The following is a 27,558-nucleotide window of genomic DNA, read 5'->3' as shown; positions in this document are numbered from 1 at the left end:
CTGTCCATGGGATTTCTGTTATTATATATATATTTTATCAAATCCCTACTATTTGCTAGGAACTATATGAGGCATTTTACTTGCGTTTACTAATTTCATACAGTACTCAGACCAACTTTTTGTGAAAACTCCTATCCTGTTTTCAAAAGAAACCAAAGCTCAGAAGTCAAGTACCTTCCCAAAAGTCTTACAGTATAATAAGAGATGGAGCCAGGATTCAAATCCAAGGTTTTATGGCAGATACCCTCACTCTGTTATATATCCTGTCAGATTCAATGGACTCATTTCTCTTCTATCCACTTGACCCTTTACAGAATATGGCAGTGGGTATCATCCCTACTTATGCTTCAACTTTCTAGATGTCAATTTAGTTCTACTTTTAATTCTGATCTTTTTTTTTTCCTGGGATGCTCTTTCTCCATCTACCCTTAACTGCTAATGTTCTTGCAGGTTTTCTTACTCCATTTTCTCTCCCTGGAGAGAAAATTTCACTTGATTGCATAGTTTCAATAAATATCACTTATACTTCCCAATGACTCCTAATCTGTATCTATAAATTCAACTTTTTTCTAAGCTCCACTTGAAATAATTATCTATACCTTATATTACCTGGATTTAACTCCCACTTAACAGATACAAAAGCAAATTCATTATCTTTGACACAAATCTACTTCAATTCTTAATGTTCCTTATCTTGCTTAAAATACTAACATCTAAACAGCTGCCCAAGCCAAAAACCTTTACTCCTCCTTCCACTCCACACTTTTCAAATCTAATCACCATCAAGTCCTGTCAATCTACTCTTAAGTCTGAATTCTCTCTTAAATCTCTTCCAACATTGTTGCAATAATCTATCTAGTGCAGGCCCTTATCTTTTACCTATATTAGCTGGTATTCTAATTCATCTCCATGTGTTCAGCCTGGCATTCTGGAATCCATTATCCATGTTAAAAAAAAAAAAAACAAACAAAAAGGCTGTTGTTTCTAAAACACAAAGCCTCCAGTGGCTTTCCATGTTACATCTAAAATAAAGTCCCAAGCTCTGTAATGTTGCACACAAAATCTTTTCATAATTACCCCTTTGTTGCTGCTGTTATTCAGTCCCTAAGTCCTGTCTGACTCTTTGTGATCCCATGGACTGCAGCACGCCAGGCTTCCCTATCCTTCACCATCTCCTGGAGTTTGCTCAAACTCATGTCCATTAAGTCAGTGATGCCATCCAACCATTTCATCCTCTGTCATCCCCTTCTCCTGCCTTCAATCTTTCCCAGCATCAGGGTCTTTCCAATGAGTCAGCTCTTCTCATCAGGTGGCCAAAGTACTGGAGCTTCAGCTTCAGTATCAGTCCTTCCAAATGAATACTCAGGGTTGACTTCCTTTAGGATTGACTGGCTTGATCTCCCTGCAGTCCAAGGGACTCTCAAAAGAGTCTTCTCCAACACCGTCTTCAAAAGCATCAATTGTGCGGTAGCTTGTACAACCTGTTTTTTTTCCAATTCCAAAGAAGGGCAATGCCAAAGAATGTTCAAGCTACTGCACAATTGCACTCCTTTCACACACTGCTGCTGCTGCTGCTGCTGCTAAGTCGCTTCAGTCGTGTCCGACTCTGTGCGATCCCATAAATGGAAGCCCACCAGGCTCCCCCGTCCCTGGGATTCTCCAGGCAAGAACATTGGAGTGGGTTGCCATTTCCTTCTCCAATGCATGAAAGTGAAAAGTGAAAGTGAAGTCCCTCAGTCCTGTCTGACTCTTAGCGATCCCATGGACTGCAGCGTACCAGGCTCCTCTGTCCATGGGATTCTCCAGGCAAGAGTACTGGAGTGGGGTGCCATTCCTTCAAGCTTGAGTTCAACAGTACATGAACTTAGAACTTTAAGATATACCGGCTAGATTTAGAAAAGGCAGAAGAACCAGAGACCAAATTGCTAACATCCATTAGATCATAGAGAAAGCAAGGGAATTCCAGAAAAACATCTACTTCTGCCTCATTAACTATGCTAAAGCCTTTGTGTTGGTAACAGCAAACTGGAAAATTCTGAAAGAGATGGCAATTCCAGACCACCCTACTTGCCTCCTGAGAAACTTCTATGCAGGTCAAGAAGCAACTGGACATGGAACAACGGACTGGTTCAAAATCAGGAAAGGAGTATGTCAAGGCTGTATATTGTCATGCTGCTTATGTAACTTACATACAGAGTCAAAGTGAAAGTGTTAGTTGCTCAGTCATGTCCTATTTGTTGCCTGCTACATTGAGAATTTCAGCCTAATTTCAGGAGACCATACAAAAAAGCTTTCTTTTTCAAACATTCTCAAATATTATTTTCTAATAGTACATATGACATGCCAACATTTAGTTGAGTTCACTTTTTTGTTGCTCTGCTTTTTAAAGAACTATAAAGCAAAATGTACTTTCAATTTATCTAAACATTTATTTTTCTTCATCACCTTGATAATTTATTTCTAGTTCTCTCTTATCTCTCAACGTTAATCAACCTGCACCTTGCAGTTCATCAAGGTCTCATTTGGTTAGTCACATTTTTTATAACATTCAAACAAAATTTGTGAGTTCTTTAAAAAAAAGTTTCCTTTTATTTCCTTTAACAACACATTTATTAAGCAACCACTATGAGTAAGACACTTCAGAATGGGAGTCAGAGTTGTGTATAAAAGTGGCAAGCAAAAATAATACAAAATTACAAATTACACTAACTCAAGGTAAGTGCCACAAAAAAAGGAACTAACAAGGTACTATGGAGGGTTCAGGAAGGAGGATATTAAACTCAAAGATGGGCTGAAGAAAGGTTTTGTGGTAATAGTGGCATTTAAGATAAACACTGAAAAATGAATAGGGGTAGAAATGCCTTTGTTACCTGTATTAAGGTATATGTGGCATTTTTAAAATAAAAGTCCAAAATTATTTGAGTTGCCTCCATTAAAATGGAAGAAAGAGAATGTCTATGTCTCCTCCCTTGAATCTGTACTACTGCTGTTTGACCAAGAGAATACAGGTTCTAGTTTTCAAAACTACTTTCTGTTTCTTGGGCAGCTTGCTCTTAGAATCCAGCCACCATATTAGGAAAGTACAAGTGGCTCCACTAAAGAGATCCATGTGGAGAGGAACCAATGGCCAGCACCAACTTGTCGATCATGTGAGTAAGCCATCCTGGTAGTAGTTCCTCCATCCCCAATCAGGTAGTTCCAACCCATGTTGGGTAGAGACGAGATATTTCTACCAAACTCTGTCAAAATTGTAAATTCATGAGCAAAACAAATAAATGTTGTTTTCAGTTCAGTCCAGTCGCTCAGTCGTGTCCGACTCTTTGCGACCCTATGAACCACGGTACACCAGGCTTCCCTGTCCATCACCAACTCCCGGAGTCCACGCAAAGCCATGTCCATTGTGTAAGCCACTAAGCTGTGGAGTGGTTTGTAATACAATAAATAAAAGCACAGCTATAACATGTAAGAACACCCAAAAAAGTGAATTTGCTATTTTATGTCTTCCCAGATTTTGTTAATCAAATGTACGTCCCCTGAAACCTCAAAATATGAAATATCATTGGGTTTGCTAACAAAAGCAAAAAAGATTAATGATTTCTACTTTAATCTTCCATATATGCCATGGAACACGAGTAAACTGTAAAAACCTATTTAAATAAGTTGTAATCCATTTGCCAGAACCATTCAATTTTTTTTCAAAACTTTTTGATTTCAAACTTAGCTGTGGCACGATTTTGACTTCTGACTGACCTTCCTTTTATTAACTTATTTATTAACTAGTTATTATTTATTAACTAGTAGAGATGCAGGGTTATATACAAAGGTAAAAGAGAATGTATGAGTGCCTTCCTTTTAAAACAAATATAAGAGGATCTGTTAAGGGTTTATTTTCAGCTATCAGATGACATTCTCCAAAAATCTTATCAGCCTTCCTACTTCAGTCATTCACTGTTACGGTCATAACCTAGTTCTAGAACCTTGCCATCAAGTTCAAGCATCCCACTCTCAAATCACACTTACATTTCCTACTTCCTTCCTCTATGACTCTTTTAATTCCAAGGGGATCTCAGTTCAGTTCAGTTCAGTTCAGTCGCTCAGCCATGTCAGACTCTTTTCGACCCCATGGACTGCAGCACGCCAGGCTTCCCTGTCCATCACCAACTCCTGGAGTTTACTCAAACTCATCAAGTCAGTGATGCCATACAACCATCTCCTCCTCTGTCGTCCCCTTCTCCTCCCACCTTCAATCTTTCCAACCATCAGGGTCTTTTCAAATGAGTCAGTTCTTCTCATCAGGTGGCCAAAGTACTGGAGTTTCAGCTTCAGCATCAGTCCTTCCAATGGATATTCAGGACTGATTTTTTAGGATTGACTGGTTGGATCTCCTTGCAGTCCAAGGGAGTCTCAAGAGTCTTCTCGAACACCAGTTCAAAAGCATCAATTATTCAGTGCTCAGCTTTCTTTATAGTCCAACTCTCACATCTATACATGACTACTGGAAAAACCAGAACCTTGACTAGATGGACCTTTGTTGGCATAGTGATGTCTCTGCTTTTTAATATGCTGTCTAGGTTGGTCATAACTTTTCTTCCAAGGAGCAAGAGTCTTTTAATTTCATGGTTGCAGTCATAATCTGCAGTGATTTTGGAGCCCAAGAAAATAAAGTCAGCCACTATTTCCACTGTTTCCCCATGAAAGTGCCATGAAGTGATGGAACCGGATGCCATGATCTTCATTTTCTGAATGTTGAGCTTTAAGTCAACTTTTTCACTCTCCTTTTTCACTTTCATCAAGAGGCTCTTTAGTTCTTCTTCGCTTTCTGCCATAAGGGTGGTGTCATCTGCATATCTGAGGTTATTTATATTCCTCCCGGGCAATCTTGATTCCAGCTCGTGCTTCATCCAGTCCAGCATTTCTCATGATGTACTCTGCATAGAAGTTAAATAAGCAGGGTGACAATATACAGCCTTGACGTTCTCCTTTCCCAATTTGGAACCAGTCTGTTGTTCCATGTCCTGTTCTAACTGTTGCCTCCTGACCTGCATACAAATTTCTCAGGAAGCAGATCAGGTGGTCTGGTGTTCCCATCTCTTCCAGAATAAGGGGATCTATAATCCATTAATTATTAAAGAGGTCAGCAAACTTTTTTAGGTAAAAGATCACATAGTGAATATTTAAGACTTTGTAGATAACATATGGAATTCTGTTGCATATTCTTAATTCTGTGTTTTGTTTTGGTTTTTCTGCAACTTTTTTTTTTTTTTTTTTTTGGTGTATGGCATGGGGATCTTAGTTCCTTTCCTCAACCAGGGATTAAACCCGTGCACCCTGCATTGGGAGCACAGAGTCTTAACCACTCAATGGCCAGGGAAGTCCCTTGGAACACTTAAAAATGTGTAACTCTAAGCTCAAGCACCACAGAAAACAGATCTTGGCCCAGATTTGCAGACTGAAGACTGCAAACCCCTGTATTATTAATAATACTACCAATAGCTTTTGACTGTCCATCATCCCCCTGTTATATCATTTCCTTTATGATCATCTCAGATTCTATAATTACCTCCTTGAATACAACTTCATCTCCTTGCCCTTTGATAATCCATTACACTAAAGCCCAACCCTGCTTAAAATCAACTCTCTGCCTACTCCAAGCCTGCACTCACACAGCTAAACTCAACTGGAAAACATTCAGACAACTATTCTTTAAATACGTAACTATTAACTTTAAAGTGGACATAAATGTCCCCTGGTATTCCTACATTCTGAGAATTATTTTATTCCTTCTCTTCAGGTCCCTCAACATCTTCCTCATCCTCACTCTCATTGAGAAAATAAACACAATCAGAAAACAATTCCAATCACCTACCTATAACTGCCTAAGTTCTCTGTCTGCCTTCCTAATACAGATGAAGTGAGCACACTCCTATCAAGAGCCCACTCCACACTTGTACACTAAATCCCATTCCTTCTTGTCTCCTCATGGACGGTTCTCCACCAACCGTCGCACTCTCTCCAAAATCAATCATCTATGTCTTCTAGGCCATTCCAAGTAGCACATAAACATGCTATCATTTCTTCCACACATCATGTTCACCCATACATACATATATACATCCATACAAAATGCTCCAGCTACCCATGTTTTTCAAGTCTCTTTACTCAAAAGAATTGTCTCTTCTCATTGTTTACAACTTCTCTACTCTCTTACTTTCTTAAATCTACTCTAATGAATCCATTCCTCCACCAAAACTGTTCTTTTCAAGGTCATTAAGTTCCTCAAAATTGCTAAAATCAATGGCCAATTCTAGATCTTCAACTTATTTGGCAGCAGTATTTATCACAAATGATCACTACCTAGAAACTCTTCAATTAGTGTTCAGGACACCACATACTTTTGGGTTTCCTATCTCACTGACCATTTCTCAGTCTCTTTTTCTGGTTCTTCTTCATTACTCCAAATATCTTAATGTTAGAGTACCCAAGGGTGGCCTTGGTCCTTTCTCTTCTTTCTCCACATTTACATCCTTGATAACTTCATCTAGTTTCATGGTTTTAATACAATCCACAAACTGATGACACCCAAATTTGTACCTCTAATCCAGATAATTTCTGTTTGCCAGACTCATATTCAACTACTTCCTTAGAATCCCTACTTGGACACCTGTCTAATAGGCATCTCAAAGATACATATCCAAAATCAAACCCTGTTCTTCATCACCTCATCTCAACCCCCATTCAAAAAGTGCTTCTTTTGTAACTTCTACCATTTCAGTGGGGCTTCCCTTGTAGCTCAGTTGGTAAAGAATCTGCCTGCAGTGCAGGAAACCTGGGTTCGATCCCTGGGTCAGGAAGATCCCCTGGAGAAGGAAATGGCAACCCACTCCAGTATCGTTGCCTGGAAAATCTCATGGACAGAAGAGCCTGGTGGGCTGCAGTACATGGGGTCGCAAAGAGTAGGGCACAACTGGGCGGCTAACACTTACTTACTTACTTACTTACTTACCATCTTAGTAAATACCTTACCAGTTACTCAGGCCAAAATCCTGGAAGTTATCTCTGACTTCTCTCTGACCCCAACCATACCCAATCCATCAGGAGTTCTTTTGGGTTCTAACTTTAAAATATATGCAGAATCTTAAACCACTCCTATGATACTAAAAGGTTCAGGTCACATCAATGCTTTCCCAGGTAACTGCACTCCACTTTTGTTTCCTTTGCACCCCCAACATAATCACCTTTCTTTTAAAATATAATTTAAATCATGTCAATCCTCAGTTCAAAACAAACGACAAAAAAAAAACTTTTTTAAAAACTAAAAACTGAAGTTCTTGCAATGGTCTGCATTCTACAAGATCCCACATGACACGATCCTTTGCTGCCTCTTTTATCGCCTGTCTTACTATTGTCCCAATTGTTCAACCCAGTCCCAGCCATATTGGCCTCCATGCTATTTCTAGAGTAATCCAGGCATGCTTTGTATTCAATTTTTGCACTTAACGATCCCTCTGTCTGGAATGTAACTTCCCTCAGGTATCTGCATGACTCATCCCCTCACCTCTTTCATGTGTGTATGTGTGTTAGCTACTCATTCATGTCTGACTCTTTGCAACCCCATGGACTGCAGTCCGCCAGGATTCTCTGTCCATGGGATTCTCTAGGCAATAATACCAGAGTGGGTTGCCAGTTCCTTCTCCAGGGGATCTTCCTGACCCAGGGATTAAACCCAGGTCTCCCATATTGCTGGCATATTCTTTACCATCTGAGCCACTAGGGAAACCCTTTCATAACTTTGATCAAATGTTACCTCCTCAATGTGGCATTCCCTGACAGCCCTATGTAACATTAAAACCCCATTCTCACTCAAGACACTACCTATGCATTATCCTTTTATCATTTTCCTCCAACATTATACAAATAAATTGATAAAATTGTCTACCCCCACCAAATGCATAAAAGGTGATTTTTTTTTACTATATTTTGTTCACTACTATGAACTCAGGGCCTAAAACAATGCTTGGCAGTACATACTCACTAAACATTTATTTTAAAACAAAACAACAACAAAAAAAATCAGATTAGCACATACAGGTCAAATTTATTCCCCTATACCAATTAAAACTTTAAAAAGAAATTTTTCACTAGCCCCAAATATCTATATTAATTTATCCTAGAGAAGCTATTCAGGAATCCACACTATAGCGAATTCAGGTTTTCACTAAATCCAAACTTCATTACTTTTTAATCCAGTAAGGATATAAAATTCTTCCATTTCTCAGTCCATTTTTTCTATAGAACTAAAATAAATGCTGCACATCTAGTAACCATATAACTCTACTTAATACATATGTGTATATATACACACGGGCTCCCCAGGTGGCACAGTGGTAAAGAATCCGCCTGCCAATGCAGGAGATGCAAGAGATATGGGTTCAATCCCTGGGTTGAGAGGATCCCTTGGAGTAGGAAATGGCAACCCACTCCAGTATTCTTGCCTGGAAAATTTCATGGACAGAGGAGCCTAGTGGGTTACAGTCAATGAGCCACAGAGAGCTGAGCAACTGAGCACACACACATATATACACATATACCTATTTTTTTGTCATTTATATTGGATTGGCCAACATGTTCATTTCCATTAAGATATTATGGAAGTTTTTGGCCAAGTCAATAACTTCATATCAAATGACAATACTGATTTTCTAAGATTAAGTACTCACTGATTAAAATTCCTTATTAAAAAAGAGTCAGGGTCAAACAGTTAAGATTATCAAAACCAAAGAAAAGTCCAAGAAACTGGCACAGCCAAATGAAACCTAATAAACATAACAACTAAATATATGTGAGATCCTGTAACAGAGAAAGAACATTAGGGAAAAACTAAGGAAATTATTATAAACCATGGACTTTAGGTTAATAATAGTGAATTACTGGTTCATCAATTTTGTTACTGGTCCATCAATTTTAACAAATGTACTACATTAATGTAAGACATTAATAATAAGGAGAAGGCAGTGCAAAGGTATATGGGAACTCTTTACAAAGCTATTGCTTTGTAAATTTTCTGTAAATCTAAAAATGTTCAAAAAGATTCAATCTACTAAAAAGGGGGAAGAGGGCCTATATCAAGAGTACAGAGTAGGATAAGCATGAGCTCACCTCCTCCCACAGGCACACCAAAATTACAACTACTTAGAGAGCAACCATCTCTGAGAATGACCAGAAGACAAAAAGAAAAGATTTCCCATAACTAAGATATAAAGAAGCCACAAAAAAGCAGGTAGCAGGGGCAGAGACACAGTCTATTCAGGACCCACCCCACAACCCCAGTGTGGCAACCCACAATGGGGAGGAAAATCACAACTATAGACGTCCTCCCCAAGGACTGAGGAGTCCAATCTGCACATTGGGCTCCCCAGCCCATGAGTCTCGTACCATGATAAGCCCCCAAAATGTCTGACTTTGAAAATCAACAGGGCTCACATTTGGGAGAGCCAGAAGGGTGTAGGAAACTGAGACATAGCTCTTTAAAGGTGCAGGAAAAACACACACACAATCTGAAATTAAGCACAAGGCAGCAGTGTGAAAGACGCCAGGGTCAGACCTGTCTGCTGATCTTAAGAAATATTCTGCTGGGACTCCCCCTGAGTACTGAGACACTGTCAGCAGCCACTTTTGTGATCTCATATTACCTTGATGACACTAGAAGTTGCAGGTATTTTGGAATCCTCTCTTGAGCTTATTAACACCAGGGGCCTGCCCCACCTACCAGTGTGCTAACAGAAATTGCATGGCAGCAGGCCTCTGAGCCAGATGTGAAGAGGCTGCATTGTCCACCAATGTACCCCTGGTAATAACATGAAGCAGGTCATCTCAGCTACCTGGGCCCAGGGGCCAGCTCCACATACGAGCAAACCCGTATCGGTTGGTCCTACAATAGAAAGGTGCATATAGTCCACAAGGGTACACCCCTGAAGCATCTTCTGATGGACAGAAGCAAGCATGCACCTGGACACCTCCTACATAAGACCACTTCTCCAGGATCAAGAAATGTAATGGGCCCACCTAACACAAAGAAACAAACAGAGAATTAGGCTAAATGAAAATGATCCAAATGAAAGAACAAGATACTCTTAGAAAAATGACTAAATGAAATGGAAATAAACTATCTGATAAAGAATTGAAGGTAATAATTATAAAGATGCTCACCAAACTCAGAATAAGAATGGATGACCCCAATGAGAACTTCACAGAGACAGAAAATATGCTTAAAAATCAGAGCTGAAGTACAATAACCCAAATGGAAAACATACTAGAGGGAATCAATGGGAGATTAGATGATACAGAAGAACAGACTGGTTATCTGAAAGACACAGAAGTGGAAACCACCCATGCTGAACAGAAAAAAAGATAAAGAACTCAGAAAAATGAGAATAGTTTAAGGCAGGGGGTCTCAAACCTTTGGGATCTAATGTGATGTGAGGTGGAGCTGATGTAATAATAAAAGAAAGAAAGTGTACAATAAGTGTAATGTGTTTGAATCATCCTGAAACCACCTCTCCTCCCCAGTCCATGAAAAAACTGTCTTCTGCACCAATCCCAAGGGCCAAAAACACTGGGGACCACTGGTAAGGGACCTGGGGGACAACATCAAGTAAGTGCACTAACATTCACATTACAGGAATTCCAGAAAGAAGAGAGACAGACAAAGGGTAGAGAAGTTATTTGAAGAAATAACGGCCTAAAACTTCCCCAGTGTGAGGAAGGAAACAAATATCCAGGTCCTGGAAGAACAGACAGTCCCAAAGAAAATAAACCCAATGAGGTCCACACCAAGACACATTATATATAAAATGTCAAAAGATAAAGAGAAAATCTTAAAAGCAAGAGGAGAAAAACAACTAGTTACCCATAAGACTATTGGCTAATTCTTCAGCAGAAACTTGGGAGGTCAGAAGAGTGGCACAATATATTCAAAGTAATGGAGGGAAAAAAAGAAACTTCAATCAAGAAAACTACCCAGCAAGGTTATCATTCAGAATTGAAGGAGAGATAGAGTTTTACAGACGACAAAAAGCTGGAGGAGATCACTACCATTAAACCAACCTTATAAGAAAAGTTCATACTGTTCATGGGGTTCTTGAGGCAAGACTACTACAGTATTGAGAACCCCATGAACAGTATGAACTTTTCTTGTAAGGTTGGTTTAATGGTAGTGAGCTCCTCCAACTTTTTGTTGGTCCACTAGAGAAGGCAATGGCAAACCACTTCAGTATTCTTGCCTTGAGAACACCATTAGCAGTATGAAAAGGGAAAAGGACAGGACACGGAAAGATGAACTCCCCAAGTCGGTACGTGCCCAATATGCTACTGGAGAAGAGTGGAGAATAACACCAGAAAGAATGAAGAGATGGAGCCAAAGAGAAAACAACACCCAGTTGTGTATGTCCCTGGTGATGGAAAAAAGTCCAATGCTGTAAAGAACAATATTGCATAGGAACCTGAAATGTTAGGTCCATGAATCAAGGTAAATTGGAAGTGGTCAACAGAAGATGCTAAGAGTGAACATCAAAATTTGATGAATCAGAGAACTAAAATGGACTGGAATGGGAGAATTTAACTCAGATGACCATTATATCTACTACTGTGGGCAAGAATCCCTTAGAAGAAATGGAGTACCCTCATAGTCAACAAGAATCCGAAATGCAGTCCTTGGGTGCAATTTCAAAAATGACTAAATGATCTCTGTTCATTTCCAAGGCAAACCATTCAATATTACAGTAATCCAACTCTATGCTCCAACCAGTAATGCTGAAGAAGCTGAAGCTGAACAGTTCTATGAAGACCTACAAGACCTTCTAGAACTAACACCCAAAAAAGATGTCTTTTCATTATAGGGGACTGGAATGCAAAAGTAGGAAGACAAGAGATACCTGGAGTAATGGGCAAATTTGGCTTTGCAGTACAAAATGAAGCAGGGCAAAGGCTAACAGAGTTTTGCCAAGAGAACACACTGGTCTTAGCAAACACCCTCTTCCAACAACACAAGAAAAGACTCTACACGTGACCATCACCAGATGGTCAATACCAAAATCAGATTGATTATATTCTTTGCAGCCAAAGATGGAGAAGCTCTATTTGGCCAGCAAAAATGAGACCAGGAGCTGATTGTGGATCAGATCAAGAAGGTATTGCAAAAGTCAGACTGAAAGAAAGTGGGGAAAACCACTATACTATTCACGTATGACCTAAATCAAATCCCTTACAACTATACACTGGAAGTAAGAAATAGATTCAAGAGATTAGATCTGATAGACAGAGTCCCTGAAGAACTATGGACAGAGGTTCGTGACACTATACAGGAGGCAGAGATCAAGACCATCCCCAAGAAAAAGAAACACAAAAAGGCAAAATGGTTGTCTGAGGAGGCCTTAACATAGCTGAGAAAAGAAGAGAAGCTAAAACAAAAGAGAAAAGGAAAGATATACACATTTGAAGGCAGAGTTCCAAAGAATAGCAAGGCAAGGTAAGAAAGCCTTCCTCAGTGATCAATGCAAAGAAATAGAGGAAAACAATAGAATGGGAATGACTAGAGATCTCTTCAAGAAAATTAGAGTTAGTTACCAAGGGAACATTTTATGCAAAGATGGGTATAATAGAGGACAGAAATGGTATGGACCTAACAGAAGAAGAAGATATTAAGAAGAGGTGACAGATTACACAGAAGAACTATACAAAAAAAAATCCTCATGACCCAGGTAACCAGAATGGTGTGATCATCCACCTAGAGCCAAATATCCTAGAATGCAAAGTCAAGTGGGCCTTAGGAATCATCACTACCAACAAAGCTAGTGGAGGTGATGGAATTCCAGTTGAGCTATTTCAAATCATAAAAGATGATGCTGTGAAAGTGTTGCACTCAATATGCCAGCAAATTTGGAAAACTCATCAGTGGCCATAGGACTGGAAAAGGTCAGTTTTCATTCTCAAAGAAGTGAAAGGAATTTGGTCAGTTTCAATCCCAAAGAAAGGCAATGCCAAAGAATGCTCAAATTACCACACAATTGCACTCCTCTCGCACACTACCAAAGTAATGCTCAAAATTCTTCAAGCCAGGATTCAACAGTACGTGAACCATGAACTTCCAGATGTTCAAGCTGGATTCAGAAAAGGCAGAGGAACCAGAGATCAAATTCCCAACATCCACTGGATCATTGAAAAAGCAAGAGGATTCCAGAAAAACATCTACTTCTGCTTTATTGACTACGCCAAAGCCTTTGACTGTGTGGAACACAACAAACTGGGGAAAATTCTTAAAGAAATGGGAATACCAGACCACCTGAACTGTCTCCTGAGCAACCTGTATGCAGATCAAGAAGCACCAGTTAGAACCAGACATGGAACAACAGACGGGTTCCACATCAGGGAAGGAGTACGTCAAGGTTGTATACTGTCACCCTGCTTATTTAACTTACATGCAGAGTACATCATGCGAAATGCTGGGCTGGATGAAGCACAAGCTGGAATCAAGATTGCCAGGAGAAATAGCAATAACCTCAGATACACAGATGACACTACTCTTATGGTAGAAAGCAAAAAACTAAAGAGTCTCTTGATGAATGTGAAAGAGGAGAGTGAAAAGTTGGCTCAACATTCAGAAAACTAAGATCACAGCATCTGGTCTCATCACTTCATGGCAAGCAGATGGGGAAACAAGAGAAACAGTGAAAGATTTTATTTACTTGGGCTCCAAAATCACTGCAGATGGTGACTGCAGCCATGAAATTAAAAGACTCTTGCCCCTTGGAAGAAAAGCTATGACCAACCTAGACAGCATATTAAAAAGCAGAGACATTACTTTTCCAACAAAGGTCCATCCAGTCAAAGCTATGGTTTTTCCAGTGGTCATGTATGGATGTGAGAGTTGGACAATAAAGAAAGTTGAGTGGCAGAGAACTGATACTTTTGAACTATGGTGTTGGATAAGACTCTTGAGAGTCCGTTGGACTGCAAGGAGATCCAACCAGTCTATCCTAATGGAAATCAGTCCTGAATATTCACTGGAAGGACTGATGCTGAAGCTGAAACTCCAATACTTTGGCCACCTGATGCAAAGAGCTGACTCATTTGAAAAGACCCTGAGCTGGGAAGGAGATCGAAAGCAGGAGAAGGGGATGACAGAGGATGAGACAGTTGGATGGCATCACCAACGCAATGGATATGAGTTTGAGCAAGCTCTGGGAGTTTGTGATGGACAGCGAAGCCTGGCGTGCTGCAGTCCATGGAATTGCAAAGAGTCAGACACGACTGAGTGACTGAACTGACAAGAAAAGTTAAAGCCACTTCTCAGGAGGAAAAGAAAAAAAAAAACTAGAAATAAGAAAATTATGAAGGAAAAGTCTCACTTGTAATGGCAAATATATAGTGGAGGAAGTGGATCAGTCACTTATAAAGCTAGTAGAAAGGATGAAAGGCAAAAGTAGTAAAATCATCTTATCTACAATAAGTAGTTAAGGGATACACAAAATTAAAAATGTGAAATATGACATCAAAAACATAAAATATGACGTGGGGGCTAAAAACGAAGGGCTTTGAGAAAGCATTTGAACTTAAACAAGATCATCACTTAAAACAGACAGCAATATATAATACATATACAGAAACAAATAAAAGTACAAAATACACACACACAACAAAAAAAGAATCCAAACATAATGCTAAAGACAACCATAAAATCTCAAGAGAAGAAGAAACAGAGAAGAACTACAAAAACACCAGAAACAAATAACAAAATGGCAATACTTATATATAAATGGACAAAAATACTGTAATCAAAAGACAATGGATGGCTGAAGGGATTACAATATCAAGACCCATATATAAACTGTCTACAAGACACTTCAAATTTAAAGATACTTATAGATGTAAAGCAGAGGAATAGGAAAACATATTCCATACAAATGGAAATAAAAAGAAAGCTGGGTCAACAAGACATACATGAGAAAAAACCAGACTTTAAAGCAAAAATTGTAACAAGAAACAAAGGGCATTACACAAGGATAAACGGATGAATCTAACAAGTCATATCGCTTGTAAATATCTATGTGACCAACATAAAAGCATCTAAAAATATAAAGCAAATATTAACAGACATAAAAGGAGAGACAATAACACAATAATAATAGGGAACTTTAATGCCCCATTTACATCAATAGATAGAATAGCCAGACAAAAATCAATTTAAAACATTGGTCTTACATGACACATTATACCAGAAAGACTTTATATATAAATACACTAAGCATTCCATCCAAAAGCAGCAGAATACATTCTTTTCAATTGCACATTGAACATTCTCCAAGATCACATGCTTGGCCACAAAACAAGTCCCAATAAATTAAGAAGACTGAAATTATATCAAGCATCTTTTCTGACCACAACAGTATAAGACTAGAAAACAATTACAAGAAAAAAATAGAAAAATACAAACACACGGAGGCTAAGCAATATGCTACTAAACAACAAACTGGTCAACAAAGAAATCAAAGGGGAAATTAAAAAATACCTTGAGATAAACATACCTTGATATGTTTGATAAACATATCAAATCTATGGGGCACAGCAAAAGCAGTTCTAACAGCTAAGTTTACAATGATACAAGCCTACTTAAGAAATAAGAAAAACCTCAAGCAAACCATTTAACATTACACCTAAAGAAACTGGGGGAAAAAAAGAATAAACAAAACCCCAAAGTTAGCAGAAGGAAGAAACTAAAAAAGATCAGAGCAGAAATAAATGAAACAGAAACTAAAAAATAATAAAGATCGGTGAAACTAAAAACTGATTCTTTGAAAAGATAAACAAAATTGATAAAACTTTAGCCAGACTCATCAAGAAAAAAAGACAGGACCCAAATAAATAAAAGCAGATAATAAAAGAAGTTACAATCAACACAACCAAAACACCACAGAAAGAATCATAAAAGATTACTATGAATAATTATAAGCCAATAAAATGCACAAAGGCTTCCCTGGTGGCTCAGTTGGTAAAGATTCCATCTGCAATGCAGGAGACCACCTGGAATGTAGAAGACCCGGATTCGTTCCCTAGGTTGGGAATATGCCCTAGAGAAGGAAATGGCAACCCACTCCAGTAATCTTGCTTGGAAAATCCCATGAACAGAGGAGCATGGCAAACTACAGTTCATGGGGTTGCGAGAGTCAGACACAACTTAGCAACTAACCCACTACCACCACCACAAAATGCACAAAGCAGGAGAAATGGATGAACTCCCAGAAACATACACTCTCCCAAGACTGAATCATAAAGAAACAGCAAATACGAACAGACTATAGTTATCAATAATGAAATTGAATTGGTAATCAAACAAAACCCCAACAAAAGTCCAGGACCAAATGGCTTCACAGAGAATTCTATCAAACATTTAAAGAAGAGTAAATACCTATCCTTCTCAAACTATCCCAAAAAAAAGAAGGATCACTCCCAAATTCATTCCAACAGTGTTCCCTTTACGCTTATACCAAAATCAGATAAAAACACTATAAAAATATTATAAGCCAATACTCCTGGATAAACAAAGATGCAAAAATCTTCAATAAAATACTAGCAAACCAAATTGAAGAATACATTAAAAGGATCATACACCACAATCAAGTGCGGTTTATCCCAAGGATGCAAGGATGGTTCAATATCCAAAAATCAATCAATGTTATACACCATGTTAACAAGACAAAAGATAAAAAGATAAAAATCATGATTATCTCAATATATGTAGAAAAAGCATTTGACAAAATCCAACATCCATTTATGATAAAAACTCTCAACAAAATGGGTATGGTGGAAATATACCTCAATATAATAAAGTCCATATATGACACTCTGCTTATTTAACTTACATGCGGAGTACATCATGAGAAATTCTGGGCTGGATGAAGAATAAGCTGGAATCAAGACTGCTGGGAGAAATATCAAAAACCTCAGATATGCAGATAACACCACTCTTATGCCAGAAAGCGAAGAAGAACTAAAGACCCTCTTGATGAACGTGAAAGAGGAGAGTGAAAAAGTTAGCTCAAAACTCAACATTCAGAAAACTAACATCATGGTCTGGTCCCATCACTTCATGGCAAATAGATGGGGAAATAGTGGAAACAGTGATGACTTAATTTTGGGGGGCTTCAAAATCACTGCAGATAGTGACTGCAACCATGAAATTAAAAGACTCTTGCTCCTTGGAAGAAAAGTTATGCCAAACTACACAGCATATTAAAAAGCAGAAACATTACTTTGCCAAAAAAGGTCCACCTAGTCAAAGCTCTGATTTTTCCAGTAGTCATGTATGGATGTGAGAGTAGGACTGTACAGAAAGCTGAGTGCTGAAGAATTGATGCTTTTGAACTGCGATGTTGGAGAAGACTCTTAAGAGTCCGCTGGGCTGCAAGGAGATCCAACCAGTCAATCCTAAAGGAAATCAGTCCTGGTATTCACTGGAAGGACTGATGTTGAAGCTGAAATGCCAATACTTTGGCCATCTGATGCGAAGAACTGACTCAATGGAAAAGACCCTGATGTTGGGAAAGATTGAAGGCGGGAGGAGAAGGGGATGACAGGGGATGAGATGGCTGGATGGCATCACTGACTCAATGGACATGAGTTTGAGTAAACTCCAGGAACTGGTGATGGACAGGGAGGCCTGGCATGCTGCAGTCCATGGGGTTGCAAAGAGTCAGACACTACTGAGTGACTAAACTGAACTGATGACAAACCCACAGCTAAGACTCAGCAGAGAAAGCTGAAACCTTTTCCTCTAAGATTGGGAAAGAGACAAAAATACCCACTGTCACCACATTTACTCAACATGTATTGGAAGTCCCAGCCACAGCCATCAGACAAGAAAAAGAATCCAAATTGGAAGAGAAGAAATAAAACTGTCACTATTTGCAGAGAACATGATATTAAATATACAAAACCCTAAAGACATCACAAAAAAACTTTCAAGCCAACCTATGAATTCAATAAAGTTGAAGAATACAAATTTAATATATGGAAGTCTGTTTCATTTCTATACACTAATAATGTACTATCAGAAAGGAAAAAAATTAAGAAAACAATCACATTTATAACTGCATCAAAAAGAATAAAATAACTAGGAATAAATTTAAGTAAGAAGGTGAAAGACCTGTACTCTAAAAACTGTAAAATACTAATGAAAAAAATTGATAATGAAACAAATAAAAGGAAAGATATACCATGCTCATGGGTTGGAAGAATTAACACTCAAAATGTCTATACTACAAAAAGCCATCTACAAATTCAATGCAATCTCTATCAAAATATCAATGGCATTTTACACAAAACTAGAAAAAATAATCCTAAAATTGATATGGAACCACAAAAGACTCCAAATAGGCAAAGAAGAACAAAGAGAGTTAGCATACTCCGAGTTCAAATTATACTACAGAGCTATAATAATCAAAGAGCTTCCCAGACGGCACTAGTGGTAAAGAATCCACCTGCCAATGCAGGAGACATAAGAGACATGGGTTTGATCCCTGGGTCAGGACGATCCCCTGGAGGAGGGCATGGCAACCCACACCAGTATTCCTACCTGCAGAATCCCATGGACAGAGGAGCCTGATGGGCTACAGTCCATGAGGTAGCAAACACTCAGACACAATTGAAGCAACTTAGCACGCATGCCAATGCAAGAGACACGGGTTCAGTCTCTGGGTTGGGAAGATCTCTTGGAGGAGGAAATGGCAACCCACTCTAGTATTCTTGCCTGGAAAATCCTATGGACAGAGGAGACTGACAGGCTGAAGTCCAGGGAGTCACAAAGAGCCAGACACAACGAAGTGACTGAGCATGCATGCACACATACTAATCAAAATAGTGCAGTGCTCACAAAAGCAGTCACATAGATCAATGGAATGGAACAAAGCTCAGGAATAAGCCATGATTAGAGTCAATTAATCTACGACAAAGGAGGCAAAAATATCAAGTGGTGAAAGTCTCTTCAATAAATAGTGTTGGGAAAATTGGACAGTTAAACGCAAAAGAATCAAACTAGACCACTTTCTTATACCATATACAAAAATAAACTCAAAATCGATTAAAGACTAAAAATATAAAACCCCTGTAAGAAAACATAGGCAATAAATCCTGACAACAGTATATCTTTTTGTATCTATCTCCTCAGCCAAGGGAAACAAAAGCAAGAATAAACAAACAGGACTTATAAAACTAAAAACTTTTGCATAGCAAAGAAAAACAACAACAAAAGAAAAAGGCAACCTTTTTATTGGGAAAAGATATTTGCAAGTGATATATCCAACAAAGGGCTAATATACAAAATATACAAATAATATACACGACTCAATATCAAAAAATCAAGCAATCTGACTAAAAAATGGGCAGAGGAACAGAAGAAACATTTTTTCAAAGATGACACACAGATGACCAACAGAAACATGAAAAGTTGCTTAATGTCACTATCAGGGAAATGCAAATCAAAATCAAGATGAGGTATCACCTCACACATGTCAAAATGGCTATTACCAAAAAGACAACAAATTAAAAGCATTGCCAAAGAGAAAAAGGAACCCTCTCATGTTGGTGGGATAAACTGGTGCAGCCACTATAGAAAACAATATGAAGGTTGCTCAAATAATAAAAAGAACAACCAGACGATCCTGCAATTCCACTCCTGGGTTTCTATTTGAAGAAAACAAAAACACTAATTTGAAAAGATATATGCACACCTATGTTCATGGCAATATTATGTCAAATAGCAAGATATGGAAGCAGACTAAGTGTCCACCCATAGATAGATAAAGAAAATATGGTATACATTTATGTATACAATGGACTACTACTCAGCCATAAAACAGAATGAAATCTTGCCATATGCAACAACATGAATGGACCTATGGGTTATTCTGATAAGTGAAGTAAGTCAGGCAAAGAAAGGTAAAAACCAGATGATTTCACTTATATGTCATACCTATAAACCAAAACAAACAAAACAGAAACAGACTCAGATACAGAGAACAAACTGGTAGTTGCCAGAGAAATGGGGAGTTGGCAAATGGTCAAAATAGGTGAAGGAGATTAAAAGGTACAAACATCCATCCAGTCACATAATAAGTTTTGAGGATATAATATAATGTACAGCATGAAGAATATAGTCAATAATATGATAATAACTTTGTATGGTGACAGATGATTGCTATAGTTTCCAAGGAGAGCATTTTTAATGCATATAAATGTTGAATCACTATGTTGTACACCTGAAACCAATACTGTATGTCAACCATACTTCAGTAATTTTTTAAAAAATAAACACAAGAGATAAAAAGGGGGTAGGAGGCTGGCAGTCAGGTTAGTATTATGTCAGTAAATACTATATTCCTTTTAGTGCTAAACCTAAACAAATCAAAAAATACTATTCACAAATTTCATAATAAATCTTAGTATAATATACATTGTGTTAAGTCATTTCAGTCATGTTCAACTCTTTTCGACCCTATGGACTATAGCCCACCAGGCTTCTCTATCCATGGGCTTCTCCAGGCAAGAATACTGCAGTGAGTTGCCACGCCCTCCTCCAGGGGATCCTCCCGACCCAAGAATTGAACCCACGTCTCTTACATCTCCTGCACTGGCATGCAGGTTCTTTACCACTAGCGCCTCCTGGGAAGCCCATAATATGTATCATTTACACCTAATAATAAAAAATGAGAGAAAGCTATCTATTATACATGAATCTAAGTTCTGGTTTAGTAAACATTAAAGAAAGGTAGTAAAATAAGGACACCCCAATTAGATTCAGTTTGGAGAGCAGATCTGTTCAAGGGCCACATAATGTACATACAAACACCCTTTAGTAGTTTTTCCCCTTTCCTATTATATAAGCTCAGAAATAGGTGAAAGAAACAAAAGCGAAAAAAAGGAGGAGGGAAGAGAAAAGAGTAACAGGGAGGGAGGGAGGGAGGAAAAAAGGAAGGGAGGGAGGGACTAACAATGGTTTAAAGCAAAGAAATAAAGACAAGTTTAAACTCACAGAAACACAGAACTTAAACATAAATAAAATGTATGACTAAGTCACCTATCAAAATAACAGTAACAAGATCAAAGTAACATGAAAACTGTAATTCTCAATAAGGGGAATAAAGTTGAGATATAGTTTATAATTTTTTTTAAATAGGGGGGAAAATTCCAAATAGTAATTAATATCTACAGATATTAATAAAGTTACGAATAAAGTTACAAATACTAGAATAGTGTACCCCAGAAAAAATACTTTAAAAAATAGATTATAAGCTTCTTAAGGTCAAAAGCCATACTATATTCATCTCTTTATTCCCCCTGGTGTCTACACATAAGAGTTATTTAATACCTTTTTTTAAGTGAACAATTCATTTGTATTATAGCTAAATGTTAATTTTCCCTAAAAGAATATCCAAAAGTAGTGCTTCAGGAATCCAAATCAGAGAGACCAGAGACGGTTTTTCTACAGTTACAATATGACATCATAAGAAAAAAAGTTTGAGTTTCAAAAGTTTCTAAGGAAAGATAAGTTCAGATTCTTAAACGAATTAATGCTGCCTAATTATTAATAAATGCTTAAGAAAGTCATACATATGTTCTTTTATAACGAGAGAAAATAGATTTAAAGTAACAGCATCAGCTTTCTGCAAAATATCACATTTTAAAAATACATTCATGAAGGTTATTTCAAAAGTATTTTTGTAAAGTTAGTTAATAGTTATATAAGTAAAAAGTATAGAAACCTGGCCTGCAGGCCACAATATTTTTTATAATTTCTAGTAAGAAGTATAAATTGTAAAAATATTTAAACTGATTATAAAAGTAGGTGTTACACTGTAAAATAATTTTCTTTTCTTCAGCCATGCCATGCAGCTTGCTGGATCTTAGTTCCCCAGCCAGGGACTGAACCCATACCCCCTGCAGTGGAAGTACAGAGTCCTAACCACTGGACCACCAGGGAATTCCCTAAGATTAATTTATTTTAATCATCTTTAAACTTTAACATAACTTTTGATAAACTTCTATATTCATCAAAAGAGCAGGCTAATATTTCTATTAACCAGAATTCTACTTATGAAAGATGGCAGAGATGAGATCCTTTCCACATTCCTCCACCAATTAGAACACCTAAAACTATTAAGGCTTATTAATACCCCTGGTCACTGTGGAAATTAATAAAAGTACTGACTTCTCAAAGTTCTAAATACCACCCTAACTTTATAAACCAGGCTCCAATTCTGATGATTTATAAGAGTAAAAATTAAATACAGTATATTCTGTATTGCAACAAAAGCCTTACAAACTACAGACATACCTCATTTTACGGTGTTTCACTTTATTGTGCTTTATGTATACTGAGTTCGTTTTTTCTTTTCTTTTTTTTACAAAATAAACTATACAAATTGAAGGTTTATGGCAACTCTGCATTATCAGATGATGATTAGCATTTTTTAGCAACAAAGTATTTTTTAATTAAGGGATATACATTTTTTTCTTGACATACTGCTATTGCACACTTAACAGACTACATTATGGTGTAAACATTACCTTAATATATACCAGGAAACCAAAAAATTCATGTGACTCACTTTATTACGATATTTACTTTTGGGGTGGTCTGAAACCAAACCTGCAATATCTCTGAGGTATATCTATGTATTATTATATTCTAGAGACGAGAACAAAAAGGGAAGCCAGTGCAAACTCAAAAATATCTTTTCACACACTAGTCATGGGAATTCTTTATATAATCACAATAATATTTTTTAAATTGCGTAATATTTAATGATATAATAGTAATGGTTTCACTAGTAATCTGGCAATATAACCTCAAAAAGAAAGAGTTAATGCTATTATATAGCAGTAATTCAATATTCTTCTCATTTCTAAATTATTTTCCTCTTCGTAACTAAAAGTGTTATTTTAGAAGAAACTCAAATTTGACAAAAATCTTCATTTAATTTCCTCAAAAATAAATCAGAAAAATGTAGGAATTTTCATAATAGCAGACATTCCAGGAGGCTCTTATTTAAAGGGGGGGGAATTACAAAATATTGGTGAAATCACTTAAATTTCAAAAGACTGTAACCAATTATATATTTAATCTCAATAGATAACATCTTTAATGAAAAATGAAATAAACTTACTGCCATCTACTTTAAGTCATATCTCAAATAACCAAATACAAATTAATATAAAAGCATTTTACATTTTTTCAGACCTCTATCACACTTTTGAACTCACTTGGGTAAACAGGGATCTTTCCAACAGCAGCAGCAGTTTCTACAAAGTTTATTTACCTTGTCCAGGTCTTGGAGTTACAGTTGCTCCAGCAGACGGTGGCTCAAACTCCTATCGAATACAGTAATGTTATTACAGTTTTCTACTATAATGGGCAATTTATAATAAAATGGTGATATCACAGCCTTACCTTTGCTTTCTTTGAATCTGGATCAAACCTTTCAAGAATTAATTTAGCTGTTTTATAAGTTTCTTTTTCCATGACTTCTTCAAGCTGCAAACAAAAATTTCCACAAATTGTCACATTTTAAAACATTCATACACTACATATTTTTATAAGTCCTATTCAAAAAGTATTCAAGTACAAGGCTTAAAATAAATAGCACATAATACATCCAGATAGCACGAAAGACTTCCTACATTCAAATAATAAAATTCAGAATTTAAAATGGCTTCTGACCTCTAATATGCTACTTGTATTCAACAGCTTTACTACAAGGAAATACCAAATATTGCTAATTGTTTACGTATAATGAAGAGAATAATTACATGCACCAACTTCAATAATGGAATGTGCAAAAATCTATCAGCCATCATTATTGGAAGTTATTAGACATGACAAGCAAATGACAGGCAATTCCTCAGATTTATTTCCTCATAGCACTTAATGCTATTAATTTAAAGGAGGTCGTTAGCCAAGAGCTTTACAAAATAAAATCTCTGTGCCAATTAGCTGCTGTCAGCATCGATTTTAGATTATTTATTAGCAGAAGCAATTAGCTTGCTGCAAATTCAGTGAAAACTCAGTAACTGGGAGAACAGCCATGCTCTCTCATGGAATTTCCTCAAATGACTTTAAAAGGTGAAGCTCTCCCTTTTTTACTTAGATTCAAACAACTTTAGAGGTAAAAAACAGAACACAGTAAGAATTTAAGTAAAAAAATTTTACTGAGTTCTATGCTCACACTAGTGACTATATTTAAAGCACTTCATTATTATAGCATTTTATTTACAATTCACTCAAGTCACTTTATGGCTTAATATGTGGGTTTAATTTCAAAAGTAATCACTAGTAAAGCATCATTTTAGCAGTTAAAGCCCAATATCAGAAAAAGTTTTACTTTAATACAAGACAGTCATAATTATGACAGATAGCTAATATACAGAATGAAAATTCTTTTGCAAAACTTGAAGAGGAATTTTCCTTTTCAGTGACCACTGACAGCCACTTAGATTCATTAAATGTCATGTTTATTACAAAGGACATTTATTTTAAAATGCAAAGCAGAGCACATTTACCAAGTTAAACTATAACTAAAATATGCTGCCACAATAGTAGTTAATAGATTTCTCATTAAAAACTCAATATAATATTTAAGAAGTAAAAGTGCTTAGATGAATGATTTATTATTAATCTTGGTTTAGTGAAACTACAACATTTTTCTAATTATTTCAAAATTATCATAAAGTCTTAAAACAAGCACATCTAAATTTCTGATGTAAAGAAAATGTTTGTAACATTACTTCTTTGCTAATGCTAAGTCACTTCAGTTGTGTCTGACTCTGTGCGACCCCATAGACGGCAGCCCACCAGGCTCCCCTGTCCCTGGGATTCTTCAGGCAAGAACAATGGAGTGGGTTGCCATTTCCTTCTCCAATGCATGAAAGTGAAAAGTGAAAATGAAGTTGCTCAGTCGTGTCCGTAGCAACCCGATGGACTGCAGCCTACCAGGCTCCTCCGTCCATGGGATTCTCCAGGCAGAAGTACTGGAGTAGGATGCCATTGCCTTCTCCGAACATTACTTCTTTAGGGCTGGGGAAAAACTGGGAATGGGGACAGAAGGCAAGACATGATCTATCCCCAAATGAACATAATCTACATGAAATAGCAAAGAACTGAATCCCTGACCTTTACAAATTGATTTTTGATAGTCCAGACCACTGTTATAACAACAGAATTATATGTAATAATGAAAGTGGTTTATATGTACACAATACAATAGCTACAATACTATATGTGATAAATGATCACTTAAAATATTGCTTGTACAGCTAAGGAATTCAACTGTAGCTTTTATTCTACTTTGTACTCAGTCACCCAGTCATGTCCAATTCTTTGGGACCCCTTGTACTGCAGCCTGCCAGGCTCCTCTATCCATGGGATTCTCCAGCAAGAGTACTGCAGTGGGTTGCCATTTCCTCCTCCAGGGGATCTTCTTCCTCACCAGGGACAGAACCTGCATCTTCAGCATCTCCTGCACTGGCAGGTGGGTTCTTCACCACTAGGACCACCTGCTGCTACTGCTGCTGCTAAGTCGCTTCAGTCGTGTCCGACTCTGTGCAACCCCATAGACAGAAGCCCACCAGGCTCCCCCTGGGATTCTCCAGGCAAGAACACTGGAGTGGGTTGCCATTTCCTTCCCCAATGCATGAAAGCAAAAAGTGAAAGTGAAGTCGCTCAGTCATGTCCGACTCTTAGCGACCCCATGGACTGTAGCCTACCAGGCTCCTCCGTCCATGGGATTTTCCAGGCAAGAGTACTGGAATGGGGTGCCATTGCCTTGTCCACCTAGGAAGCCTCTTTATCCTACTCCAAATAACATAAATTTTAAAAGCTACATGGGTCTAGTGGCTGATTTGCACAGCACAATTCTAGAGTAAGACTACAGCTAGGTTTAAAAAGAAGATTAGCTACAACTGTGATCTTTAAAACAATACACAAAACTAAAAACTAAAATGCCACTTTAACAAACGATTGTCGCTCCTAGTACATCATTCAGCAAATATTCATGCTTATGCCTATGTACATTAAAGTATCTTAAAATCATTCTAAAAAGCAAAAAATACAAATCCATTCTCTTTTGCATTTCAGTTCAGTCGCTCAGTCGTGTCTGACTCTTTGCGACCCCATGAACTGCAGCACACCAGGCCTCCCTGTCCATCACCAACTCCCAGAGTTTACCCAAACCCGTGTCCATCGAGTCAGTGATGCCATCCAACCATCTCATCCTCTGTTGTCCCCTTCTCCTCCTGCCCTCGATCTTTCCCAGCATCAGGATCTTTTCAAATGAGTCAGCTCTTCACATCAAAAATCTTTTTTCTTGTAATAGCTTAATTAACACATTTATTCCTACTACATTTTAAGCAAATAATCTGTTTCATATAGAGAGACATCTGATCAGTGGGAAGAATACAAACTTGAAACCACAGCATGAGAAAAGATCTAGGTTCAAAGTACATTTCCATTCTTAATTAGCTATAGAAAGACTTTAAGCAAATCTGTTAGCCCCAGTTTCTCCTTTTGTAAAGCTGAAGATATAATACTATTTTCTCATAACACTGTTGTGCAATTTAAATAATATAGGAGAGTCTACAATAGCACCTAACACAAAACACACAATCTTCAGAGATTACGTCAATTTTTCAGAGTGGATCTGAAACAAGGTTTCAAACACGTTTTCAAGTCCCAACATATTAATACCAGGATTCAGGAATGAGAAATTGAATTCTCAGAATACCCAAAATTATAAATTACTCTGTATTCTTCAAAATATTTTACATACTTTAAATAATAATGAATGATGTAACAAAGAATGGATTGCTTTCCTGTGATATGATTATATTGAAAGTTTCAGAGTTTTTTATTTAATATAGAGAGGGAGTCCCTGGTTCAGTTCAGTTGCTCAGTCGTGTTCGACTCTGTGCAACCCCATGGACTGCAGCACGCCAGGCCTCTCTGTCCATCACCAACTCCAGGAGTTTACTCAAACTCATGTCCATTAAGTCGGTGATGCCATGCAACCATCTCATCCTCTGTTGTCCCCTTCTCCTCCTGCCTTCAATCTTTCCCAGCATCAGGGTCTTTTCAAATGAGTCAGCTCTTCACATCAGGTAGCCAAAGTATTGGAGTTTCAGCTTCAGCATCAGTCTTCAAATGAATATTCAGGACTGATTTCCTTTAGGATGGACTGGTTGGATCTCCTTGTTGTCCAATGGACTCTCAAGAGTCTTCTCCAACACCGCAGTTCAAAAGCATCAATTCTTTGGTGCTCAGCTTTCTTTATCATCCAACTCTCACATTCATACATGACCAATGGGAAAACCATAGCTTTGACCTTTGTTGGCAAAGTAATGTTTCTGCTTTTTAATATGCTGTCTAGGTTGGTCATAGTTTTTCTTCCAAGGAGCAAGCATCTTTTAATTTCGTGGCTGCAGTCACCATCTGCAGTGATTTTGGAGCCCAAAAGAATA

The 27,558-nt window shown here is 37.6% G+C and overlaps 1 protein-coding gene across 5 annotated transcripts in view; it reads right to left on the bottom strand.

Moving 5' to 3' along the window:
- The window catches only part of KIAA1715 (KIAA1715 ortholog), a 91,113-nt gene that overhangs the window by 25,933 nt on the left and 37,622 nt on the right, over positions 1-27,558 (bottom strand). For all 5 annotated transcript variants that reach the window (XR_827043.1, XM_010859793.1, XM_010859794.1 and 2 more), the window contains exons 7-8: positions 23,498-23,581; positions 23,367-23,418 (exon numbers count right to left, since the gene is read on the bottom strand). Coding sequence is in view for 4 of the 5 variants with exons in the window: in XM_010859793.1 (XP_010858095.1) it covers positions 23,367-23,418; positions 23,498-23,581 (136 nt within the window). In the remaining variant the exon portion in view is untranslated. The remainder of the gene's footprint in view (positions 1-23,366; positions 23,419-23,497; positions 23,582-27,558) is intronic.

This window comes from Bison bison, unplaced genomic scaffold, assembly GCF_000754665.1.
Source record: "Bison bison bison isolate TAMUID 2011002044 unplaced genomic scaffold, Bison_UMD1.0 scf7180017864460, whole genome shotgun sequence".
NCBI lineage: Eukaryota > Metazoa > Chordata > Mammalia > Artiodactyla > Bovidae > Bison > Bison bison.
Note: the sequence above shows the minus strand (reverse complement) of the source record. Positions and strands in the feature narration are given on the sequence as shown.